At 46.9% G+C, this 22,187-nt stretch overlaps 1 protein-coding gene across 1 annotated transcript in view; it reads left to right on the top strand.

Moving 5' to 3' along the window:
• Positions 1-21,882, top strand: part of LOC138818206 (zinc finger protein 608-like) — a 105,238-nt gene extending 83,356 nt beyond the window's left edge. Inside the window, exons 3-8 of the mRNA XM_070009191.1 lie at positions 12,247-12,334; positions 12,783-15,237; positions 17,068-17,485; positions 18,044-18,216; positions 19,304-19,457; positions 21,797-21,882. Coding sequence (XP_069865292.1) covers positions 12,247-12,334; positions 12,783-15,237; positions 17,068-17,485; positions 18,044-18,216; positions 19,304-19,457; positions 21,797-21,882 — 3,374 coding nt within the window. The remainder of the gene's footprint in view (positions 1-12,246; positions 12,335-12,782; positions 15,238-17,067; positions 17,486-18,043; positions 18,217-19,303; positions 19,458-21,796) is intronic.
• Positions 21,883-22,187: the final 305 nt, after the last annotated feature.

Raw genomic sequence — 22,187 nt, 5'->3', positions numbered from 1 at the left:
CAGTTTTGCCTTTTGTCATATAGGAAAACAACAACAACAACCAAAAAAGAAAAAGGAAAAAACTGCTAGCCTGTTCGATTGACTGTTTCCAAAAACCTGCAATGAGGTGGGCTTACCCTTAAGAAAAGTTCAAAGGTCAGGCTGCAGATGATTTGGTTTGCTCTTTTTGTCTTTGTCTTTGTGTGAATCCGCATTTATTGTAGTTAGATGCTTGCATGGTTGACTCTATTTTTAATTATTATCTTTAAGTAGTTGTACAAAAGACTTGTAAGTCCACATATCAATTTATATCTTGCTCAGTATCACCCCTTCCATCATTCTCTATGGGTGATTTTGAACTGCATTTCTTAATTCACTTAATGGTTGAGTAGTGAGATGAGGAAATATTGGCTTTAAACAATGAATGTGTTAGGAAAGGTACGTTCACATTGATAGAAATTACTGGTGTGCCGAGAGACCATCAAAGAATGGCAAGGTTGAAATGTGCCCCTCAGCCTGCTCACCAGGCAGTGAGAGGTTACCGAGGGCAGAGATCCCCAGCGAAAGGTGCTTCTGAGGGTGGACTTTGCACCCCTCACTGGGGCCCTGGCTTACAGCAGCTGGAAGGCCGTGTGAGCCAGAGTGGATCTGTTCAAGGAATAGTTGATGTCCGTGTTAAATGCTTTCCATACGTGACGGGGTACTTCAGCATGGCGCTGATGATGCTGGCCCTGAGTACAAGATGATGGAACTGGAGCCCAGAGAACATTCCACCATCTTGAGAGGAAGTAGCTGCAAAATGGGACCAGGAGGTGGTTTCTACATTCAAATGTGCTCCGTTTGAGAGTCTCCCCCTCCCGCCCTCTGTGCCCGTAGTTTGGCTTGAATTCATGGTCTGGGCTCTGTCCCTTTGCTTTTTAGCTCAAGGCTAGTACTCTATCACATGAGCCACAGCTCTGGCTTTTTGGTGGTGAATTGGAGATGAGAGACTTATGGACGTTCCTGCCCAGGCTGGCCAGGGAACCATGATGCTCTGATCTCAGCCTTTTGAGTAACTAGGATTACAGGCCCGAGCCACCGTGCCTAGCTTGGTAAGCACTCTTAACCAGTCTTCTCAGTGTTCACAGTGGAGTGGAGACTAACTGGGACCAGCGTCTGTTTCTCCGCCTTTCCCCCACCCCCACCTCCAGCCCTGTCTAAATTGTGAGGGTAGGCTCTGGCTGCTTCTAGCGTGACCAGCCCAGGTGAGAGCTGGGAGCGGTGAACCTTGCCCCACCCTCCTTCACCCCGCCCTCCCTGACTGGGAGAGTGCCCGGCACGGTTGGTCTGAAAGCCTCCTTCCTTGTTTCCTTTCTCGTTGGGCCCAGATGCTAGCTTTTGGTGACATACAAATGTCCCTCTTTGTGTGCTTTGTGCCTGCCCCCTCTCTTTTCTTTCCCTCCCTCCCTTTTCTCTCTCACACACAGTTAAGAGAAGCAGTTCCCTGTTTTAGCGGCGGTTGTAAATTGCTATTTTAAATTTCAGTGAGTAGAATAATAGCAGAGTGATCATCTCCAGTAAATGTTGTTGGCCTTTGTAAAGAACGGCTCCTTGCGAGGTTTTATGATTTACCGGGGACGCAGCTGGTGGCCAGCCGAGCTGCCGGAATGTGTGCTCTCCAGCCTGGTGAGCTGGAGATGAAAAGAGCCCAGTGCTGGCACAAAAGCAAGTAAGCGCTCTGACTTTAAATAAAGCATCATAATTTATAGGAAGCCTGGCTCTTCAATCCCAGGGAGATACACGGATCAGTAGCAGCTTTTTGATGTGCAGAATAATTGTCAATTGGCTCCCACTGTCTCCTTATAACTCAAGGACTGGGAAAGGAAAAAAAAAAAATATATATATATATATATATATATATATATATATATTACTAGAAAACACAGTTCTTGTAATCTACAATTGTGCTACAACTCTCTTGACAAGCAATTCAATAGTATTTAAACCTGAAACTCTTCTCCACACCTATGATCTCCATCCGCTCCTGAGCCAGGAGGGGGGAGGGGGTTGAGAAAGACCTCCTCATCCCCCCTCTCCCCCAAGTCTGTGCTTGCAGTTTATTTCCTTGCATCTTTTGGTTTCATTCATCTCCAGAATTACTTTGTCTTCCCAGGAGCCGCCCGCTTCTGGAGCCAGAGCTTGCGCCAGGGCCTGATCCCAGAAAGCAGGAAGCCACGAGGAAGTCCAGCCTGGCCCCTAGCATGCTCCTTGGGGGCAGAAGGGCCTGGAGGGGGGCTTTCTGCACCCCCCCTCCCATCCCCACCCAAGACAACCGATTTCTGTCCTGTTTTGCTGTTCTCTTTTTGACTCCAGGGCTGGTGGTTTGGTAGGGGAGGCTTAGCTGTGCTGTTGAGTAATTACTGTGAAGTACGGGAAAGGACAGGGCGGGTGGAGGAGCTGAAAGGCTGCATTCTTTCAGTTTCTTATCTCCCATGGCGGGTGAGTTTTAACAGTGAGAGTGGGGAGAGGTTGCGTTCCTTACTCTGGAAGCACCAGACACGTGCTGTGTGCCTAGGGCCACCGATGCTTGTACTTAGAGACGCACTTAGCCAGTCCTAAATAACACTCTTCAGAAAGGAGTGAATCACTGCAGTGGCTCAGTTAATCAAGTTCCACAAATATTTATAAAATAACCTTCCCCCAGCTTTTGAATGCTTTTATATAAAGAAAGAAAAATGTCTCCTGTGGAGCTTAGGAGATGGGAGGAGGGGGACTGTGGGGTGGTCTGGGGGGGAGGGAGGGGGAGGAGAAAGGTACTATCCTGTGGAAATAAGGCTTGGAGAGGATCTAGCTGCAGGGATCTATCTGCCTGAGGCTTTAGAAGTAATGGACTAAATCCTTCAGATACCTGATAAACCTGGTTGTGCCTGGGAAATTCAAATTAGAGGGGTACTGGGGCTGGGTGGGAGGGCTCTCGCGTGTAATCTTGGCTGCTCCAAGGTGCAGATCGTAGATCCGAAGGGTCAAGGTTCACTGCTAGTCTGGGCCTAAAGTGAGCAGGACCTCTATTCAACCAAAAGCCTTTGGTCCCAGTGAGAGAGAGAGAGAGAGAGAGAGAGAGAGAGAGAGAGAGAGAGAGAGAGAGAGAGAGAGAGAGAGAGAGAGAGAGAGAGAGAGAGAGAGAGAGAGAGAGGAGAGAGAGAGAGAGAGAGAGAGAGTCAGTCCCAGGCAAAAGTAAGAGACCCTATCTGAAAAACTGCCCAAAAGGACTGGGAGTATGACTCCCGTGACTAGGCATAGGCCAGAAAAGTGCAAGGCCCCCTGTTCAATCCCCAACATTGACCCCTGCCCTCAAAAACACAAAACCAGCATGGTGCCACTGCTATTTCCACGGCACCCGCCCTCCAAGGGGGCGGCACTTAGGGAAGTGAAGCCAAGAGGTACAAAGATGTACCAGGTCCTGCAGACACTGTGTATAGATCGCATGTACCTGCTTAGTTCATTAAGTTAACAAATGCATTTCAGCTACCAGCTAGTCTCAGAAGATTGCTCCCCTCGCCCCCCCCCCCCCCATTGCTCTTTGTCCTTTATCCTGCTTTGTGCTTTCTGAGCCTCAGGACCCACACACCTTGGGGGCATGTCTGTCTGCCCAACTTCAATGCTAATGTTTTTATTTCTGATCATGCTTAAAACTACTTTCACACAATCCCTGTGTTCTCTTCCTGCCCCTCCCTCCCCCCCATGCTCTTGTAACATAAAATGTCTTGAAGGACACCTAGGACATTGTGTAACTAGGAAACCTGTTTGCTGTAACACGAGCTCTGAGTATTTAAAAGAAGGAATGAATGCATCTCTGCAGCTAGCATTAATTGATCTCTAATGATCCCTTTTGATCTGATAGTTTCTCAAAAGCTCTGTCTTCGGTTATCTCAGTTCCCATTAGTGCTTAGGCTTGCATAATATTTGGCTGGAGAAAATATTGCCTCCCTCCCCCCTCCCCCCATGATGGCATGGGGCGCAGGCTCCCATGCAAATCCAAGGGACAGCATTTTAGTGTTCCTGGTGATGGCTGACAAAAGCCTTTTCTGCTCGGGGCATTTGCCCGCTGGCCCTCATAACAGGCCCCATTGTACGGTGCAGAAGAGGGAAAGGATAACATTACTTGGGAAGCAAGAGAAAGAAAAGCAGCCAGGGCTTCTTTGAGCCGGCCAGTCAACTGGATATTGACCACCTGTCTTCATGGGAAAGAAATAGATGGCAGTGCATAGGCGAGAGTCTAGTTTTCCAAGACGCTCAATGATTTTGCCAAATCAATACAGCTCATCAGGCCTCAGAACAAAGGCTGCTGGGAGGTGGCGGTGATGGGGGTGGCTCGGTGTTCTTTTGTGTATTAAACCAGAAGGCCCAGGGGAAACAAGATTTCTTTAGCAGTGTGTTTTTTAAGGGCTTATTCAGCGTATGGGGGAAGGGAACCCTTTCAAATTTCTCTCTTTATTCTCTGTAGATTGCATACTGACGCCCAAATGTCCTCTTTTAAAGAGGTTAAGCGCAATTGAGTAAGAATGTATGCCATCCCTTTAATGGAGATTAAAAGCATAGTTTGCCATTGCTCTTTGGTATTGGTAAAGGTTTCTTTTTTTTTTTTTTTATTGTCATTTGTGGATAGTGTTTAGATGACCCAAACATCTCAATGTACAGATTAACTCCTGGCAAATAAAGCGGTGGAACTCTGTGCCTATACATGAATCCTGTCCTGATGGCCTCAAAATAGCACCAACCCCTGGGTGGCATGGTACTCTGTGAAGGAGAGCTTATAATGAATGTCGCCGGAGCAGGCATGTTGTAGCTGCAGAGGGAGGCCGAGCCTCTCTAAACCAGCAGTTTCCAGTCCCCATTCTTTCATCTCTAAGCTCAGTGTGCTTTCGCAAGGCAGTGCATTAACACCAGGCAGTGTGTCTCTGGAGTGTGCGGCTGGGGTGGCAGCACACTGGGGCACAAAGTGCTTCATTACACTTCCTTTTGTTAGGCTGCCCTATCTCGCAAGCCCCGCTGCCATACACTATTTGTTCAGATAAAGCCCCGTGTTCAGGGTGACTAATCGCAGCCCTGAGTTCCAGATGGCTTGATTACAGGATGTGGTTAAAGTGACTCTTCAAACATTCAGCTCAGCAGTAGGGCCCTTAAAAAAAAAAAAAGACCGCATTTTATGGTCATGTGACATCACTTACGTTTCTTGTGCTGGTGTTCCATATGCTTTCCGCCTTAAGTAAGAGGGAAGTCCCTTTGCTCTTCTCTTCACCTGGCAGGTATTTTATAGGCAAACTGGTGGTACATCTCAAAATGTCCCGAACAATGATGAACTCAGCTTGGGCTTTGGAAGGTGGATCTGTCTGAATGCGACCAGGGTTGAGGCCAGAAAAAGAAGTAAACGTGCTTATTCATTTTAGAGCAGGACAGCAGCATTGCTGGAAGGACCCCTTACATCCACCCCAGGGGACAGGCAGAGGCAGGCAGCACAGGAGAAAGATGATTACAAGGTTTATTAGAGGAGCTCTATTTCCCCCAGAGAGGGAGCACATGGCAGCCTCCACTCTCCAGGTAGCAGCAGGGTCTGGGGGTAGGAAGTGAGGTAGATGGGAGCTCAGGTGGGTCTGGGCGGAGGGAGGGGCCAGCTGTGTGATGGAACTCCAGGCAGGGAGGGGCTCAGGTCTGGGTGGAGCCGAGGACCACAGATGGGCAGGATGCTTATGATTGCTTTTTCATATTTTTTAAAATTATTTTTAAATTTCCTTTGCCAGTACGGGGGGCTGGAACACAGGGACTTGTGCTCAGGCGTGGCTTTTCCCTCTCAAGGCTGATGTTCTACCATTTGAACCACACTTCCACTCAGCTTTTTGCTGGTTAATTGAAGACAAGAGTCTCACAGACTTTCTGGGGCAGGCTTCCAACCTCCATCTCCAGATCTCAGACTCCTGAGTAGCTAGGATTCCAGACAGGTACCTGGCCGGTATCACTTTAGAATACAATCAAACAAAAACAATGCTGTTTCAGCAAAAGGAATGCCAAACGAAGGAAACCTGTGCAGCAATGCCCTTGAGTGACAATGTGGGTCTGAAATAGAACTGTTCTTGTCTTCAGGGAAGCGGCATACTCTTCATTCTCATGAATGTTTCACTGGAACAGATTCCAAAAAGGAAAGAAATGTGTCAACTTAGAGAAATAAGGTCTATGGTGTAAATGAGGTTGGGTGTTGTTAGAATGAGGTTTTTCTGTTCTCCTTGAGTGCACACCAACTTGCTCCAGATGTGATAGTCTGAATAAGTCTAAAAAAAAAAAAAGGAAAAAAAAAACTCTGTCTGATTCCAAATTCAGCATTTGCAATGCTTGGCAAAGAACTCTGTCCTAGAGATGAAGGACTTGAAAGACTCCGAGACAGTCTTTAAACTGTAATATAAACAGAGTTATGCTGATCTACTGGGAAATCAATATTTGCCCAGTTCTTGAGGAAACAGTTTCCCAAATACCAGAAATGATCATTCATAAGCCACATTTATAACCTCTTTAGAAGGAAATCTCCACAGACTTGGCTTCCTATCATCTACCAGCTAATGAGAGATTAGGCTTATTGAAACAGTATAGTAATAATGTAAAGTTTTAGTAATAGTGAAATAGCAAGCGTTGGCTGAGATTCCAGTCAGCTCTCAGTGTTCAGTGAACTCACAGTTTTCCAGACACTGCATTCCCAGGGGTGGGGGGGGGGGCATTTTCTAGTTAGAAGAGACAGGCTCACCTTGTCTACCACTGGATTGGAGAAGGACACACAGCCTCACCCGGGTTTAAACAAGGTGACAGTTTATTTGCTGCTTGTCTCATAGATTTTCAGTTGGTTATTTCTGATGGTCCAAGGAGGTTCTCCTTGGAAGTTGGAAGGATAAGAATGTGTTTTACCTCCGAAACTAGATTTTTAAGATACTCTTTTAAGTCAAAAAATTAATTTTAAAGTTCTTTTTGAGGTGGGTACCAGTGGCACATGACTGTAATGCCTCCCAGGATGCTGAGATCTGAGAATCACAGTTCCAAGCCAGCCTAGGCAGAAAAATCTAGGAGACCACCAAAAAGCTGGGTGTGAAGCTGTGGCTGAAGAGGTAGAGCGCTAGCCTTGAGGGCAAAAGCTAAGGGATAGTGTGCCCTGAGTTGAAGCCCCAGTCCCAGCATACACACACACACACACACACACACACACACACACACACACACACACACACACACACACACACACACACACACAGAGGTAGAGAGCAGGGTGTCCTTGTCATTTAGGGCCTCAACAGAAGAAGACTCTGACTCCTTCAAAACTCGTGACCTTCCAGGAGGTCATTGTGCCATTTCCATCTCAGCCAACTCGGGGGAGGGGGGGGGAGAGGAGGCAGAATGTGCTGGGTGGAGTTTGGGGGCAGGCCTGGGAATGGTCTGCCTTCCTTCACTTCATTTCCTTCGGTACATGGCCACTGGTGGGAAGGCTGAGGAAGAGTCCAGCTGAGATGGGGAAAGGAAGGCACACTGGATTCTATGGAGGAAGCATTAGGGAGAGGCCTGTAGAAGGAGTCTAGTTTGGGATCCAGGTGAGAATGACCACTTATCAGAGGAGGAGGATACACACAGATTGTGTGTGACTGGAGAGAAAACTCACATGTGTGCTAGGATTTGTCTCCATTTGGCCCTAGTAAATTAGGACCTTCAACTTTCCTTGGGATTTGAAACAAAGACATTTTGTTGAAGATTTTATCCCAAGAGATTAAAAAAAAAATGTGACAAAAGAACAGCTGAAGAAACTTAGATCCATGTTTGCAGGACAAAAAAAGAGAGGGTGCCCACGGGTGTGAAGTGGGGAGCAGGGGGGGGGAGGGGTGGCCTCCAGCAGGGCCCGCCAGGATCCACGTTCTCAGCCAGACGCTCTGCCATGAGGCCCGAGGGAAAGGGGACACGCCCCTTCCACAGAGAAACATTGAGAGCTTTGCTCTAACACTGGCTTCTTGGACTCATTCATACCTACTGCGTTCTTGGGGCTCTGGCCCATTGTGCTCCTCTCAGCTTCTCTTTCTACCAACCTCCCAGAACTTACTTCCAGTTTTCTAATGTTGATTTCCAGCCTGGGATCCAGGTGTCCATCACAGGTCTTGTCTGATTCACAGGGGTGGGACTTCTGGTCAACCTCGGAGTAGGACCCAAGGCTAGGATAGGCAGCAGGACAAAGGGCCGGCTATGTAAATGCAAGTCTGTACTTCAGCTTCTGGGCTCTGGTGTATGCCTCTGTTGGTTTTAAGACTGTAGAGTCTTGAAGTGGAGAATTTCAACAAGAGTTCAGAACTGATTTATGAGCTCCAAACAAGTACCTGATGTACACCCCCACTGGACACAGCAGCTGCCTGACTAGGGAACACAACACTGGACTAATTCTAAGGTCCCAGGGCCTTAGATGAGGGACTCGGGTTCTATAATAAATACTGTGATTGTTTAAAAGTCTCATAGGTTACATTTCTCTCTGGACTGACATCTTAGATTCTGCATCAGTATCTGAGACCCAGTGTTCACAATACACAGAACTCCAAGTGTGGTTAAGCATACTCTCAGACTGTCCACTTTGCTATATTCTTGCTTTATTAGAAATAAGCCTCTGGTATTTTAAAAATATTAAATGTAGACAGGACAGGCTTTAGCTTCTTGAAAGAGACTATACCCCACTCAGGAGGGAAAAGGAAAGGTGATAATCTGGGAGATTCTTGAGAATATTTATAAAGCATTTCATTCAAGACCCCAGCGCCCAGTACTGAGGCTAGACATTTGAAAGAATGTGTGTGCTTTGAAGGGAAACATTCTGTCTTTTGACGATGAATATGTTTGTTTCTAATTTATGTAAATGAAGAATGTAACTTTAGGTGCAGATTTATTAAATTCAGATTTGTAATTTTAGGTGATTAATGTTCTTCTTCAGCATTGATGCCTACAAGTCGGAGTAATCCACTTTAAAATGGATGTGTGTGTGTTCCAAAACATCCAAGATGTGAGATAAAGCAGAAAGATAAAACGTTTGGACGTTTTAGCACCGCAGTCCTACCTTAGGAGCTGGCCATTCATTCCTAATGGGATGTTGGGATGTCGTCTAAGACCTTACAGAGAAGCTGGGCTGTGCACTTCCGACGAGGGGGGTTCCCGGGACCTCGTTCCAAGCCGCAGGCTGTGTGAGCACGTGCCTGCCTACATGGGTACACGGGTCTATCCAGACTTACGTACGGGGTGCTGTGTACAGACAGACAGACCCACGATCCTAATGAGCTCCGCTTGGTGGAGAAAGTCCCTGGGCCTGGAGCGTTTTGTTGTGGTGGTGGTGGTGGCGGTGCTGGCCTCGTTGTCGTTTTTAATACACAGTGTGTCCACAAAAACAAGGTCTTCCAGAGTTGAAAACGGGCTTTCCTTGTTCTGTCCCCGCCGAGGCGAACAAAGGCCGGGCTGCGTGCAGAGGGGGAGCTGCGGGCCGGGCTGCGGCGGGGCCTCCGCGGCCCAGACCTGGGGCGGAGGGAGGGGGGAGGGGGGAGGGGGGCACCTCCCATCCCCCCGGCATCCTTCCCACCGCCCAGCCTCTTTCTCCCAGGCCGCTGCCCGGCCGCCCGGCCGCCCTCGGCCCAGCCAATCAGACGTCAGCATTGGCAGCAGGCGCCGGCCAATCGGCTGCCGGCATTCGCTGGAAACGCCAAGCCCTGAGGGGAAAAGCAATAACAAAAGCCTTTCACTGCAGACAAATGTTAAGTGTCTGCGCAGACTTTTCCTGTTTTTAATTTTATTACTGCAAGAATGGGGGGTTTGTTGTTTCTTTCATGTTTCCTTTCAAGCAATTTTAATTATACATTTGTGCTACATCAGGGGACTCTGGAGCGCAGTGATTTCAGCCTATTGCATCTAAAGCTAAAATGCAGTAACCTTCTGGCAATACAGATATATTCCTGCACTGTAAATATAGCTGACATGCTAACGAATTTTAAGCAGCTGTGAAGGTCTTTGACACCACACACAGTGCCCCAGAGAGCAGATGATGAGAAAACCAGCCCAGCCCTTCCCTCCCCTTTCCTGAAGGATATGCTCATAAAGAATCCTTTCCTCCAATTGTTCTGTGACTTTGACCAAACGCCTAATTACCATTGATTCTCATCGCAATATGAATTTCTATACTAAATGTTTTTTTTTTTAATGAAAACTTCCTGAGGGAATTACAAACGACTCAGCCAGGATGTAAGGAAATGCTTGCCTTGCTCTCTCCAAGTTTTTCTTCCTGTACTAGACCATTGCTGAAGGTTGAATTTACTCCCCACAAATTCAACTGTCACATAAGCAGTAACAACACAGACCATATGGGAAACAATTTTAAAATCTCCATTTAATACTTTTAAAAGAAAATCTTTCCCCACTGCTTGTGTCCCAATCATTGAAATGTTTTACTTGCTGTTCAAAGATTCTCAGGGAAATGGGTCTTACACTGTGAGATTTCCCTTTCAATGAGTGAGTTTAGGTCAGGTGTTCTCTAACATTTAAATAGACATGAAACATGATTCTAATTATGAAAGATGAGAGGAAGGGAGAGGGGAAAGATGGAGAGCGAATAATTTCAAAATACAGTTCCAACTATTTTTGAAGACCGAGTAAGGAACCTCAATGAAAGCTGTAGATTAGTAAGAGCTTGGCGATGGGGGAGGGCAGGGAAAATGAAAGAAATAGAGGATTATTATGAGGAAAAAATATGAACACTAGAGTAATATAAAACACTAGATTAAAATCCCTTGGTGTAGTTAATGCGCTCGAGCACACACACACACACACACACAAGATAGGCTCTGATGGGGGCAGAGAGGGGCACCAACAAACAGGGTGGTCTAACAAAGAGGGTGAACATCAGATGTGGTTGAAGTAGTTTATTTGCATATATGAAAATAGAACAATGAAACCTGGTGAAATTGTTTTAGAAGGACAGAGTGGGTTGGGAGAGGGCCACAGAGGTGGTGAGATTGATCAGAATACACCGTATACATGTGTGGAAATGTCATGATGTAACCTCCTTTTGTACAACTAGAGTATTAAAAAGAAAAAAACAACAACTCGAAATGGCAGTGGTAGTAGCGCAAGTGAGCAGGTTAGCCAAGAGCAGCCTGTGAAGTGTGTGTGGAGGGATGGGCTGAGGAGAGCACAGCAGGAAAGCGAAGGTACCTGATTGTGTGTTACATATGTCTCAGAATCAAGGTTCTTTAAAAATATGCTTTAAAGGAAGTTGGTTTTTTTTTTTTTCTAAGTGGCTCTTGTCCTCAAGAGAAATAAAGAGGATGCCATATTTTGTTTCTCTGTGGCATTTGGTATACTAAGTGCACTTAAGTTTAGTAATTCACAGATGCAGTGCTAAATTAAATTGTCTGTCTGTAAAGCAGTGGGGAAAAGCAGAATGGCTTGCAGGAAGCAAGTGTGTTGGTTTTGAGATTTCTTTTCTAATCCTCTGTGGCAAATGCTTACCCAAGTTGATTCTAAAGATAACCCCAAGAGCAAAGCTATTGTGCACATTTATTTTCTTAAGAGGGCTATTTTGGGAATCCTTAATATGAAACAAGTCCAAGCAGTGAAGCAGAGACTGTACCATGGCTGATCATTGTCTCACAGAGTGGAGGAGGGAAAGATTAGAAAGGAGAAATGATAGCCGTGTGTCTGCTCTCTGGATTCTGCATTTCCACATTTCCCCTCTGCACCACTTTTTATGCACATGCATAATTTTTTTTCTTAACAAAAAAATCAACATTATTTTATGTTGTTGAATTGAAAACAAAACCAATTCCTTTCCGTCTTGTTCTGGTTTAAGCACTGGTAACTGGCGCTTAGTTTATGTTGGCTGCCTGCCAAACGAAAGCAATTATGTGTAATAATAGAAAAATTAAGAGGTGAGTGTTGCTGTTTTACAGCAGGACATGGCAAAAACCATTTCCTTCTGTCAGCAGTATCTTGATTACACTCTCACACACAGTCTCGCCCTTTTGTGCCGCATGCGCATGCGCATGAATACACACACACACATAATTTCCTGTGGGTTTTGACTTGAGGTCACTGAAACCAGAAAGGGGAAGAATGAAAACCACAGCGTTTGAAAGCAAATGAGAACAGATCTTTGCTGGTAAAAATAATAATAACCATACATGAAGTGGAAATAAAATAATCTGTGTTAAATGCGGTCCCTTTTCATTCCCCACCCCCACCCCGCAGGTGTCCTCGTGGTCAACGTCACATGGAGGAACAAAACTTACGTGGGGACCCTGCTGGACTGCACCAAGCATGACTGGGCCCCTCCCAGGTACGCATCTTGTATTCCTGGCGTCCCCCACCCACTCTTTGGCAAGGAAACTATAGAAAGAGATTAATAATACATAAACGTCTGGCTGTAATTGAAACCAGGCAACAGAGAAACCCGCGGTTCAGTACTGAACCCAGTACAATGCAGATGCTGGCTTTCTTTTCTGTCAGGAGAGCTCCACTCGCCAGCCCTTCTCTCTCTCCCTTTGTTTTCTTCTTTGTCAAAATGGGAGTTGGAGCTGATTGGAAGCTAGCGAGCTACCTGAACTGTTTGTCTTTGATTTTTTTCCTGAGGACAAATAGAAGCTCGAATAGAGCCGCCTTCCTTGGCCCGACACGGGCCCCCAGTTCAAAGGTGTTGGCTCCTCTTTGTTGGACTGTTTACCTTGTGATTTCACCTGGCTCTTTGGGGACAGGATCATTGTAACATCTGTTACTTGCTTCTCTAGGTTTTGTGAATCACCAACAAGCGACCTGGAGATGAGAGGAGGCCGGGGCAGAGGGAAGAGAGCCAGGTCGGCCGCGGCGGCCCCCGGCTCTGAGGCTAGCTTCACGGAGTCCAGGGGGCTGCAGAGCAAGAACAGAGGGGGCGCCAACGGCAAGGGGAGGCGCGGCAGCCTCAACGCCAGTGGGCGAAGGACACCCCCAAACTGCGCTGCAGAGGACATCAAAGCCAGCCCCTCCTCCACCAACAAGAGGAAAAACAAGCCTCCCATGGAGCTGGACTTAAACTCCAGCTCCGAGGACAGCAAGCCTGGGAAACGCGTCCGCACCAACTCCAGGAGCACGCCCACCACCCCACAAGGAAAACCTGAGACTGCTTTTTTGGACCAAGGCTGCTCTTCCCCAGTGTTAATTGACTGCCCCCACCCAAACTGCAACAAGAAGTACAAGCACATTAATGGCCTGAGGTACCACCAGGCGCATGCACATTTAGATCCCGAAAACAAGCTGGAGTTCGAGCCCGACAGTGAGGACAAGATCTCAGACTGCGAGGAGGCCTTGAGTCATGTGGCTCTTGAATGCGGTGAGCCGAGCACCAGCGTGTCAGCCTATGACCACGTGAAGGCACCCGTGTCCCCTGGGTCTGGGAACCCTCCTGGGACCCCCAAGGGAAAGAGGGAGTTAATGAGCAACGGCCCAGGTTCTCTAATTGGCTCGAAAACTGGGAAAAACTCTGGGAAAAAGAAGGGTCTTAACAGTGAGCTGAACAACCTTCCAGTCATCTCCAACATGACAGCCCCGTTAGACACCTGCCCGGTCCCCGATGGCAGCCTGGCTGCGGAAATGCCCAAGCTGGAAGCAGAAGGCCTGATTGACAAGAAAACCCTGGGAGACAAAGAAAAGGGTAAAAAAGCTAACAATTGCAAAATGGATAAAAACCTCTCCAAACTGAAAAGCGCCCGGCCCATTGCCCCGGCCCCAGCCCCCACGCCCCCCCAACTCATCGCCATACCCACCGCAGCCTTTACAACCACCACCACGGGCACCATCCCGGGACTGCCCTCCCTCACCACCACCGTCGTCCAGGCTACACCAAAGAGCCCTCCGCTGAAACCCATCCAACCAAAGCCCACCATTATGGGAGAGCCCATTACTGTGAACCCCGCTCTAGTGTCCCTCAAAGACAAAAAGAAAAAGGAGAAACGAAAGCTTAAGGACAAAGAAGGGAAAGAGACAGGAAGCCCGAAAATGGACGCTAAACTGGGGAAACTAGAGGACTCGAAGGTGGCTGGCAAAGACTTGCCTGGGCATTTTTTAAAGGATCATCTCAGTAAGAACGAAGGGCTGGCCAATGGGCTGTCGGAGTCTCAGGAGAGCCGGATGGCCAGCATCAAAGCTGAAGCCGACAAGGTGTACACGTTCACCGACAACGCCCCCAGCCCCTCCATCGGGAGCGCCTCGAGGATGGAGTGCAGTGCGCTGGTGAACGGGCAGGCGCCCATGGCACCCCTGCACGTGTTGACCCAAAACGGGGCTGACGCTTCAGCCGCCAAGACCAGCAGCCCCGCCTATTCCGACATATCTGATGCTGCGGAGGATGGCGGCTCCGACAGCAGGTCAGAGGGCATGAGGTCAAAGGCCAGCTCCCCATCAGATCCCATTTCTGGGAAGGACGGTATCGTCAAAGGGCATTCCTCCACGACAGCGCAGTCGTCGCAACTGAAGGAGTCCCACTCTCCCTATTACCATGGCTACGATCCGTACTATTCTCCAAGTTACATGCACCCAGGCCAGATGAGCGCCCCCACGGCTGGGAGCAACGGGAGCAACCAGGGAATGAAGATCAAGAAGGAGTCGGAGGAAGATTCAGAGAAGAAAGACAAGACGGAGCAATTAGAGGCTAAGAAAGTGGACCATCCCTCTGCCTCCCTGCAGCCCCAGCACCAGTCGGTGATCACGCAGAGACACCCAGCTCTGGCCCAGTCGCTGTATTATGGCCAGTATGCCTATGGACTTTACATGGACCAGAAGTCTCTCATGGCTACCAGCCCCGCCTATAGACAGCAATATGAGAAGTACTATGAGGATCAGAGGCTGGCAGAACAGAAAATGGCCCAGACTGGGAGGGTCGACTGTGAAAGGAAGTCTGAGCTCCCCTTGAAAGAGCTGAGCAAGGAAGACAGTAAGCAGAAAAACATGCCATCAGCCACCATCTCAAAAGCCCCCTCTACTCCAGAGCCTAACAAAAACCATGCTAAACTAGGGCCGCCAGGGCCCAGTAAGAGTGAGGAGACAGGTAAATCGCCGCTCCTCTGCAATCACCAGCAGCAGCTTCAGGCCGACAGCTTCAAAGCTAAGCAGATGGAAAACCACCAGCTAATTAAGGAGGCTGTAGAAATGAAATCTGTCATGGATTCTATGAAGCAGACAGGTGTAGACCCAACCTCAAGATTTAAACAAGTAAGATTGTGGAATGTGGCCCCAACAGGGAGAGCGCAGGCTGACACGTGTGCTCATGTCTGGGCTTGATCTGGTTAGACTTCTTCTATAGGAGGAAACCCATAGCGGGGTTTCTTCCCTCTTTCTCTTGAAATGTATCCTAGCGGATTCTTGGGAGTTACTGTGTCACTCTAAAATGTACGCGTCTTGTCATGGTGTCCAGTGAAGGGTCCTGAGAATGCACTCTGCATCTAACCCTGAGTCCGGGATGAAAGCATGCCTTCTCAGAACTGCTGACTTCTCCCAAACTCTGGAATTCGACATTAATTGTTCTGTATTTCTGAGTATTTACATCTGCTGAGAATTTTAAAACCGAATTCCTGAAGGCACATTTTCAGTGTATCATTTTAATAAAACCTGGGGCTCCTGTGTCTTTCACATAGGGTCCGAAGGTGTCTGACAGCTCTTGCACGTTCAGCATTAAGTACCCAGAGCAGAGCTGAGTGACATCATTTTATGAGGAAGGTCAGATGTTGGGTGATGTTGGGTGATGGGCCTTAACCGTTGTCCCAGAGCCCCTTGGTCAGCCAGGTTGAGAACACCTGAATTCAGATCAGTCACCATGAGACCGCACATGTGCCAGCACTTTGTGTCATGGTCCAGATGTCCTGATTTGCTGCTCTCTGGCGAGCATGCACTCTGGTTATTTCCCAGCACCCCCTGCCCCCAAACCACCTGTGCTCTCTGTGTTCAGACCCTGGGTGAATCAGAAGATTCCCCCTCTGCATTTCTTCCCTAGAGGGCGGGATTCAGGCCTGCATCTTGAACGCTCGCCTGGACTCTAAATGCCCTGTGGGTCTGAACCGGGCGTGGGGTGGGCGGTCTCAAGGAACACTTGGTGTTTTCAGTTCTGCTTCTGCTGAGGCCTGAATGAGGCTGCTCTTTCCCAGGGGTGCATCAGTACAATTTGGGGAGCTTGTAGTTGGCTTTGCTTTCTGATAGAGAAGCCATAATGTGGGCTATTACTTTGAAATTTTGTTTGGATTAAGTTGTTAGAACATAATGAGAAGTGAGCCAATATATTAAGCCTCAACTGTAGTACATGAAGAAAATGTATTAGGAAACCAAGAGTTTTCCCTTCTAAGTGACATTAATAGCTGTAGTAATTACTTAAATTTACTACTGTTAGCTTGAGCTAGAGTTTTTAAAAAATCCTTTCTACCTGTGTGAGACATTAAAAGGGAAAATGAGGATTGGATTAAATATGTCTGAGGGTGTTATTAAATGTGAAAAATGACATTCAGAGCTCTGATTTGAATTCCAACAATCCTGAGTTTGAAAGCCCTGATGTTGCTGGAACTTTAAAAGCACTGGTTTTGTCAGGCATTGGCGGCACACACCGATAACCCTAGCTACTCATGAGGTTCAGACCTGAGGTTCGAGGTTCAAAGGCAGCCCAAACAGACAAACCCAAGAAACTCTTACCATCGATTAACCAACAAAAAGTTAAGACAGAAAGTGTGGCTGCAGTGGTAGAGCTCGGTCTTTGAACAAAAAAAGCCAAGGGTCCTGATTTCAAGCACTCGGTACCAGCACACATGTGTACACACACACACACACACACACACACACACACACACACACACACACACACACGCAGCTTTGGTTTTCATCTTTTGTGTAATGACTTCATTATTTTATGAGAGGAAGAGTAACCCAGTGCCCAGCACAAAAACAAATGTTGTCTTAGTATGAGAAGTAATTGTAGCAGTAGCAGTATTGTCATAATGATTAAGGGGATTGCATTAAAAAGTGAAATTTTAAGACACATTTTTTTTTTTTAACCTCCAGGATCCAGATTCGAGGACATGGCATCATTATGTGTACCAACCCAAATACCTGGATCAGCAAAAGTCAGAAGAACTTGACAGAGAGAAGAAATTAAAAGAAGATAGTCCAAGGAAAACCCCGAATAAAGAGAGTGGCGTGCCCAGCCTTCCCGTGTCACTAACAAACATAAAGGAGGAGCCCAAAGAGGCCAAGCGTCTTGATTCTCAGTCCGTGGAGGAAAACAAGTTGAAAAATGATGATCGAAAGACTCCTGTGAACTGGAAGGACTCTCGGGGAACCAGAGTGGCTGTGTCCTCCCCCATGAGCCCACACCAGTCGTACATCCAGTACCTGCATGCGTACCCTTACCCACAGATGTACGACCCCAGCCACCCCGCGTACCGGGCCGTGTCTCCTGTCCTAATGCACAGTTATCCTGGTATGTGCCGAGTTCAAATGACATTGGTGGGGGAAACGCTATGTTCAAATAGTCGCTTTTAGAAACTCAAGATAAATTAGAAGCTTCATGTTTGCTTTGCTTGTTTTTATGCTGCTCATGTTCCAAAGATGAAACTGATTTAACGTTTGTTTTTGTTTTTGTTTTTTTAATGAAATGTCAGGAATCTACAGCTTTCTTAGGCTTTGATGGTCTGCTGCAGACATTAGGCTGACAGATACTTTATTGCCTAGGAGAATATCCTAAGTACTGACTGTCATAATCATTATAGTTGCTATTTCTTTCCCTCAAGGGGACACATAAAATGTACAAAGTGGCTATAAGCTCAATTCTGTTTGTAACCTTTGTTCATCGGGATGAATTAACTGGAGAAGAAAATCAGGACCTAGATACAGTTAACAACGATGTAGCCCATTCTTCATACAACCCTCTTTCTAAAAAGATGTCTGGTCCTTATCCCAAATTCATAGAACCCAAATGGCTTTTTCTTTTTAAAGATATAGCCTGTAACTTGATGTGGCATTTGTTGTTTATCTGCAGGGGCCTACCTCTCTCCAGGATTTCATTATCCTGTTTATGGGAAGATGTCAGGAAGAGAGGAGACAGAGAAAGTCAATACCAGCCCCAGCATCAACACGAAAACAACCACTGAATCCAAAGCGCTGGACTTGCTCCAGCAGCACGCCAACCAGTACCGCAGCAAGTCTCCTGCCGTAAGCCTCCTTTTATTGCTCCTTGAAAGGCCTGGCTTGTGGGAGGGGGCAGACAAGGGCAATCCAGACTACACAGTCTTGAAATACAAATGGTTTGGGAACCCAGCTGTGATTTCAGGATGCTGTTTTATTCTAATGCATGAAGAATAAAACGTAAGATGATCTCTCACAGAACAAAATATTGTTGAAGCATGCATGACGGCAGTCAGCTTTTCTCTTTCAAAATACAGCACACGTTGCCCATCCACAAGGGAGCTTGTTAGGTGGAAACTTCCACGACAGGAAATGACTTTGGGTGAAAATTATCATGGACAAAGGATTGAGAAATAAGCACCAGAGATTATAATACCCTTGTAACTAAGTAGTTAAGAGGCTACAAACCAAATGTTGAACTATTGGGTAAATGGATCTTTTGGGGGGAAAAAGTGTGTGTGTGTGTGTGTGTGTGTGTGTGTGTGTGCATGCGTGCTGGTCCTAGGGCTTGAACTCTGGGTCTGTGCACTGTCCATGTGTATAGTGTATGTGTGTGTGTGGGGGGGTGTATATACTTAAGATTAATGTTCTACCACTTGAGCCACAGCTCTACTTCTGGCTTTAATGATGCTTAATTGAAGAGTCTCACAGACTTTCCTGCCTGGGCTGGCTTTGAACCATGATTCTCAGGTCACAGCCGCCTGAGTAGCTAGAGCCACTGGTGCCTGGCAAGAATTGCTTTTTGATCACTTGAGGAACACACGGATGCCACTTAGCTTACTTTAGAAGGGACTGTTCTTTATTGTAGGTTTAATTGCAATGGAAAAATCATGCATGTCTTTTGAAATTATCCTCAATTAATATAGTATTTTAAGGAGAGTACTCTATTACATGAGCCACAGCTCCACTTCTGGTTTTGGATTATTCATTAGAGATAAGGGTCTCGAGTACTTTCCTGTCTTGGCTGGCTTTGAACCAAGATCCTCAGATCTCAGCCTCCTGGGTAGCTAGGAGTACAAGGTGAACCTCCAAGTCCCCAACTTCTTCTCCCTGTCCTTTTGATGAATGGATACAGGATTGCTGCGGCGTTAACAACGGTTTCATTCTCTTGCAGCCTGTGGAAAAGACTTCGGCGGAGCGGGAGCGGGAAGCAGAGAGGGAGAGGGACCGCCACTCCCCCTTCGGCCAGCGGCACCTGCACACGCACCACCACACCCACGTTGGCATGGGCTACCCTCTGATCCCTGGTCAATATGACCCTTTTCAAGGTCAGCAGCTCTCTTGTTCTTCTATCTCCTTCAATGAGGCTTTACTAAAACTGCCGGCCCCAGTGTTAAAACAAAGGTAACATTAGCTCCTGAGGGAGAGGGGCAGGAGACTCGTGCCTGCACACACACACACACACACACACACACACACACACACACGCACACACACACACACATGCACACACGCACGCACGCACACACACACATGCTGAGTTTTGAACTCGGGGCTTTTCCATTGCTGGGCCGGTCCTTCACCAGTTGAGCCACACCACCCCTGGAAGCCCAAGGTAGTTCTTGCAGCCCTTATGGGCTCCCGAGACTGGGGAGCATTTTGAACTTATTTCCTGGCATTTCCTAGTGACACAGATAAGTCCATTCCCACATGTAGAAATGGCGGCCACTTAATAACTGTCACTGGTTGATGTTATCAGAGGCTTACTGTTATCTCCAAGACTGAGGGTGGCGGCCAGTGTCTGGGGCATTGACTATAACAATCAGAAGATCAGATATCTACTTCTGGGAAATTGTAGAGCAGAGGAAGGGAGAGGGAGAGGCTTGGGTGAAATTATTTGTCCTGATTTCTGTAGGCTTTTGAAGTTGCTATTTTCCCATGCAAATAATGGTAGGAGTTTAGCAGGTGATAACACTTGGTAGCCAAATTTAGGAGCTGCTCCAGCCCTTCACTGCTGTGGCTCTTACTAAACACGAAGGTCTAGGAAGAGAACTCTTCTGTGAAGAAGCTCTGACGTGAAGTCACATGCGGGCATCCGTTGGTGGTGCACTAGTTGAGCATGCGTTACTTGGCCCACTCTGCCCCCTTGTAAGGGCAGGCAGTGACGATCGTTACCAACTGAGCAGTCTGCCCGAGGTCTTGTCTTTCTCAGCTCAGGCAGTTATAATGAAGCACCGCAGAGTTCAACAGTAGATACTTGTCTTACAGTTCTGGAGGCGGGAAGTTGGAGATTGGGGCGCCAACTATGCTGGGTTTTTTTTTATTATTATTATTGAGTTGTTGAGGTACTGGGGTTTTAACTCGGGGCCTGCCCCTTGCAAGACCACACTTCCAGCTCTTTCATGCACTGACTATTTTTGAAATAAAGTCTCCCTTCCTCCCCAAGCCTAATCCATCGATTAGCCTTCTCTTTGTGCCTGAGATGGACTGTGTCCAGCCCCTTCCATTGAGATGGAGTCTCTTTGTCTTTTCTGATTGGGCAGGTCTGCCATCCTCCTGAACTTGGCCTTTTAGGTAGCTAGCTAGGGTGACAGGTACAGCTCAGCTATCCCTTGGAAACGGATCTTTTGAATTTTCCTGCCCAGACTGGCCTCAACCTCAATCAGTCCTCCTGTTCTCAGCCGCCCAAGTATCTGGGACTCTAGGTGTGAGCCACTGTGACTGGTTTTCTGACTGCTTTTGGTGAGGACTCTCACTAGTAGGTGAGGTCACACACATGGTACTCCTATGTGCGAATGTGGCCTTTAGTTTTGTTTATTCTCGTTACGTGATATTAAATGAGAGTCTCCCTTTTTCCTAAGTGAAAGAGAAAGGGACTTTATTTCTAATCCATTACAGCTATGTGTATATGAGAACATGAGCATATCTTCTCATTTTCATATGTTATCGTATATGCTGTTACTGCTATAGTGTCTTAAATTATCTCTGGGGGAAAAAAAGAAAATACGTCCAAGTAAAGAACATAGAAGAACATAATTTTCTCTCTGATTTTAATTACTCTATTTTCCCCAGAACTATTTCCTGTAGAAGATTTAAAAATTCTCTCTTACACAGCTTAATGCAATTTGGAACTGTTGCATTTTATCTTTACTAATGGAGACTATTTTGAAGTTTGATTTAGAGCTAGAAAGCTTGTTAAATTTGATTTGCTGATTCCACATATGTTATGAGATATGTGTGTTTAAATCATCGAGGGAAAAAATGTCAGTATGATAAGAATTATTATAAAAGCATTCTAAGTAAATAGCAGGTTGCTTCTATAATTCTCGGTGACTTTCGCTTCCTATTGTTAGCTGGTATCTTTTTTCTCTCTCCTGAGCTTTCTATTCAGGAATGCATGCAAACCATTTAGCACCATGAGAGCCAGCGAGATGGAATGCTATATCCCCTTTGAATAGCGATTGAAGAGACCACAGAGTGTTCCTTAAATGGATATTGGGTGGAACAAGTGGTTTCCCGTCTGCCCTTGCTGCATAGAACACGTTGTATGCCCAGAAACAGACACAGGTTGCTGGACAGGCTTTGCCCCCCTACCTCTGGCAATGTACATACTCTTCTCTTTCTAAATGTCATGGAAACCCTATGATTTTTTCCCCCACCATTATAGGCTTGACCTCGGCTGCCCTGGTTGCCTCTCAGCAGGTGGCTGCCCAGGCCTCGGCATCGGGAATGTTCCCTGCACAAAGAAGGTAAATATCCACAGGGAATTTGAAATTCCCTTTGTAGACAGAGACATCTTAAGGATTCCCAGGAAGCAAGTACACCCTTGGTAGATGAAAAATATAGTTCCTTTTGGTTTGTTTTTGGGTTTTGGTACCAGTACTAGGGCTTGACCTCGGGACCTGTCCTTTAGCTTTTTCACTCAAGGCTGGGGGCCTACCACTTGAGCCACAGCTCCACTTCTGATTTTACAGGGTTAATTGAAGGTTAAAGTCTCATGGGTTTTTCTGCCCTGGCTGGCACCGAACCATGATCCTCAGTACTCACCCTCCTAAGTA

This window comes from Dipodomys merriami, unplaced genomic scaffold (assembly GCF_024711535.1).
Source record: "Dipodomys merriami isolate MVZ:Mamm:240054 unplaced genomic scaffold, mDipMer1.0.p SCAF_72, whole genome shotgun sequence".
NCBI classification, from domain to species: domain Eukaryota; kingdom Metazoa; phylum Chordata; class Mammalia; order Rodentia; family Heteromyidae; genus Dipodomys; species Dipodomys merriami.
The sequence above is the reverse complement of the archived record's forward strand: the minus strand, read 5'-3'. Positions and strand labels throughout refer to the sequence as shown.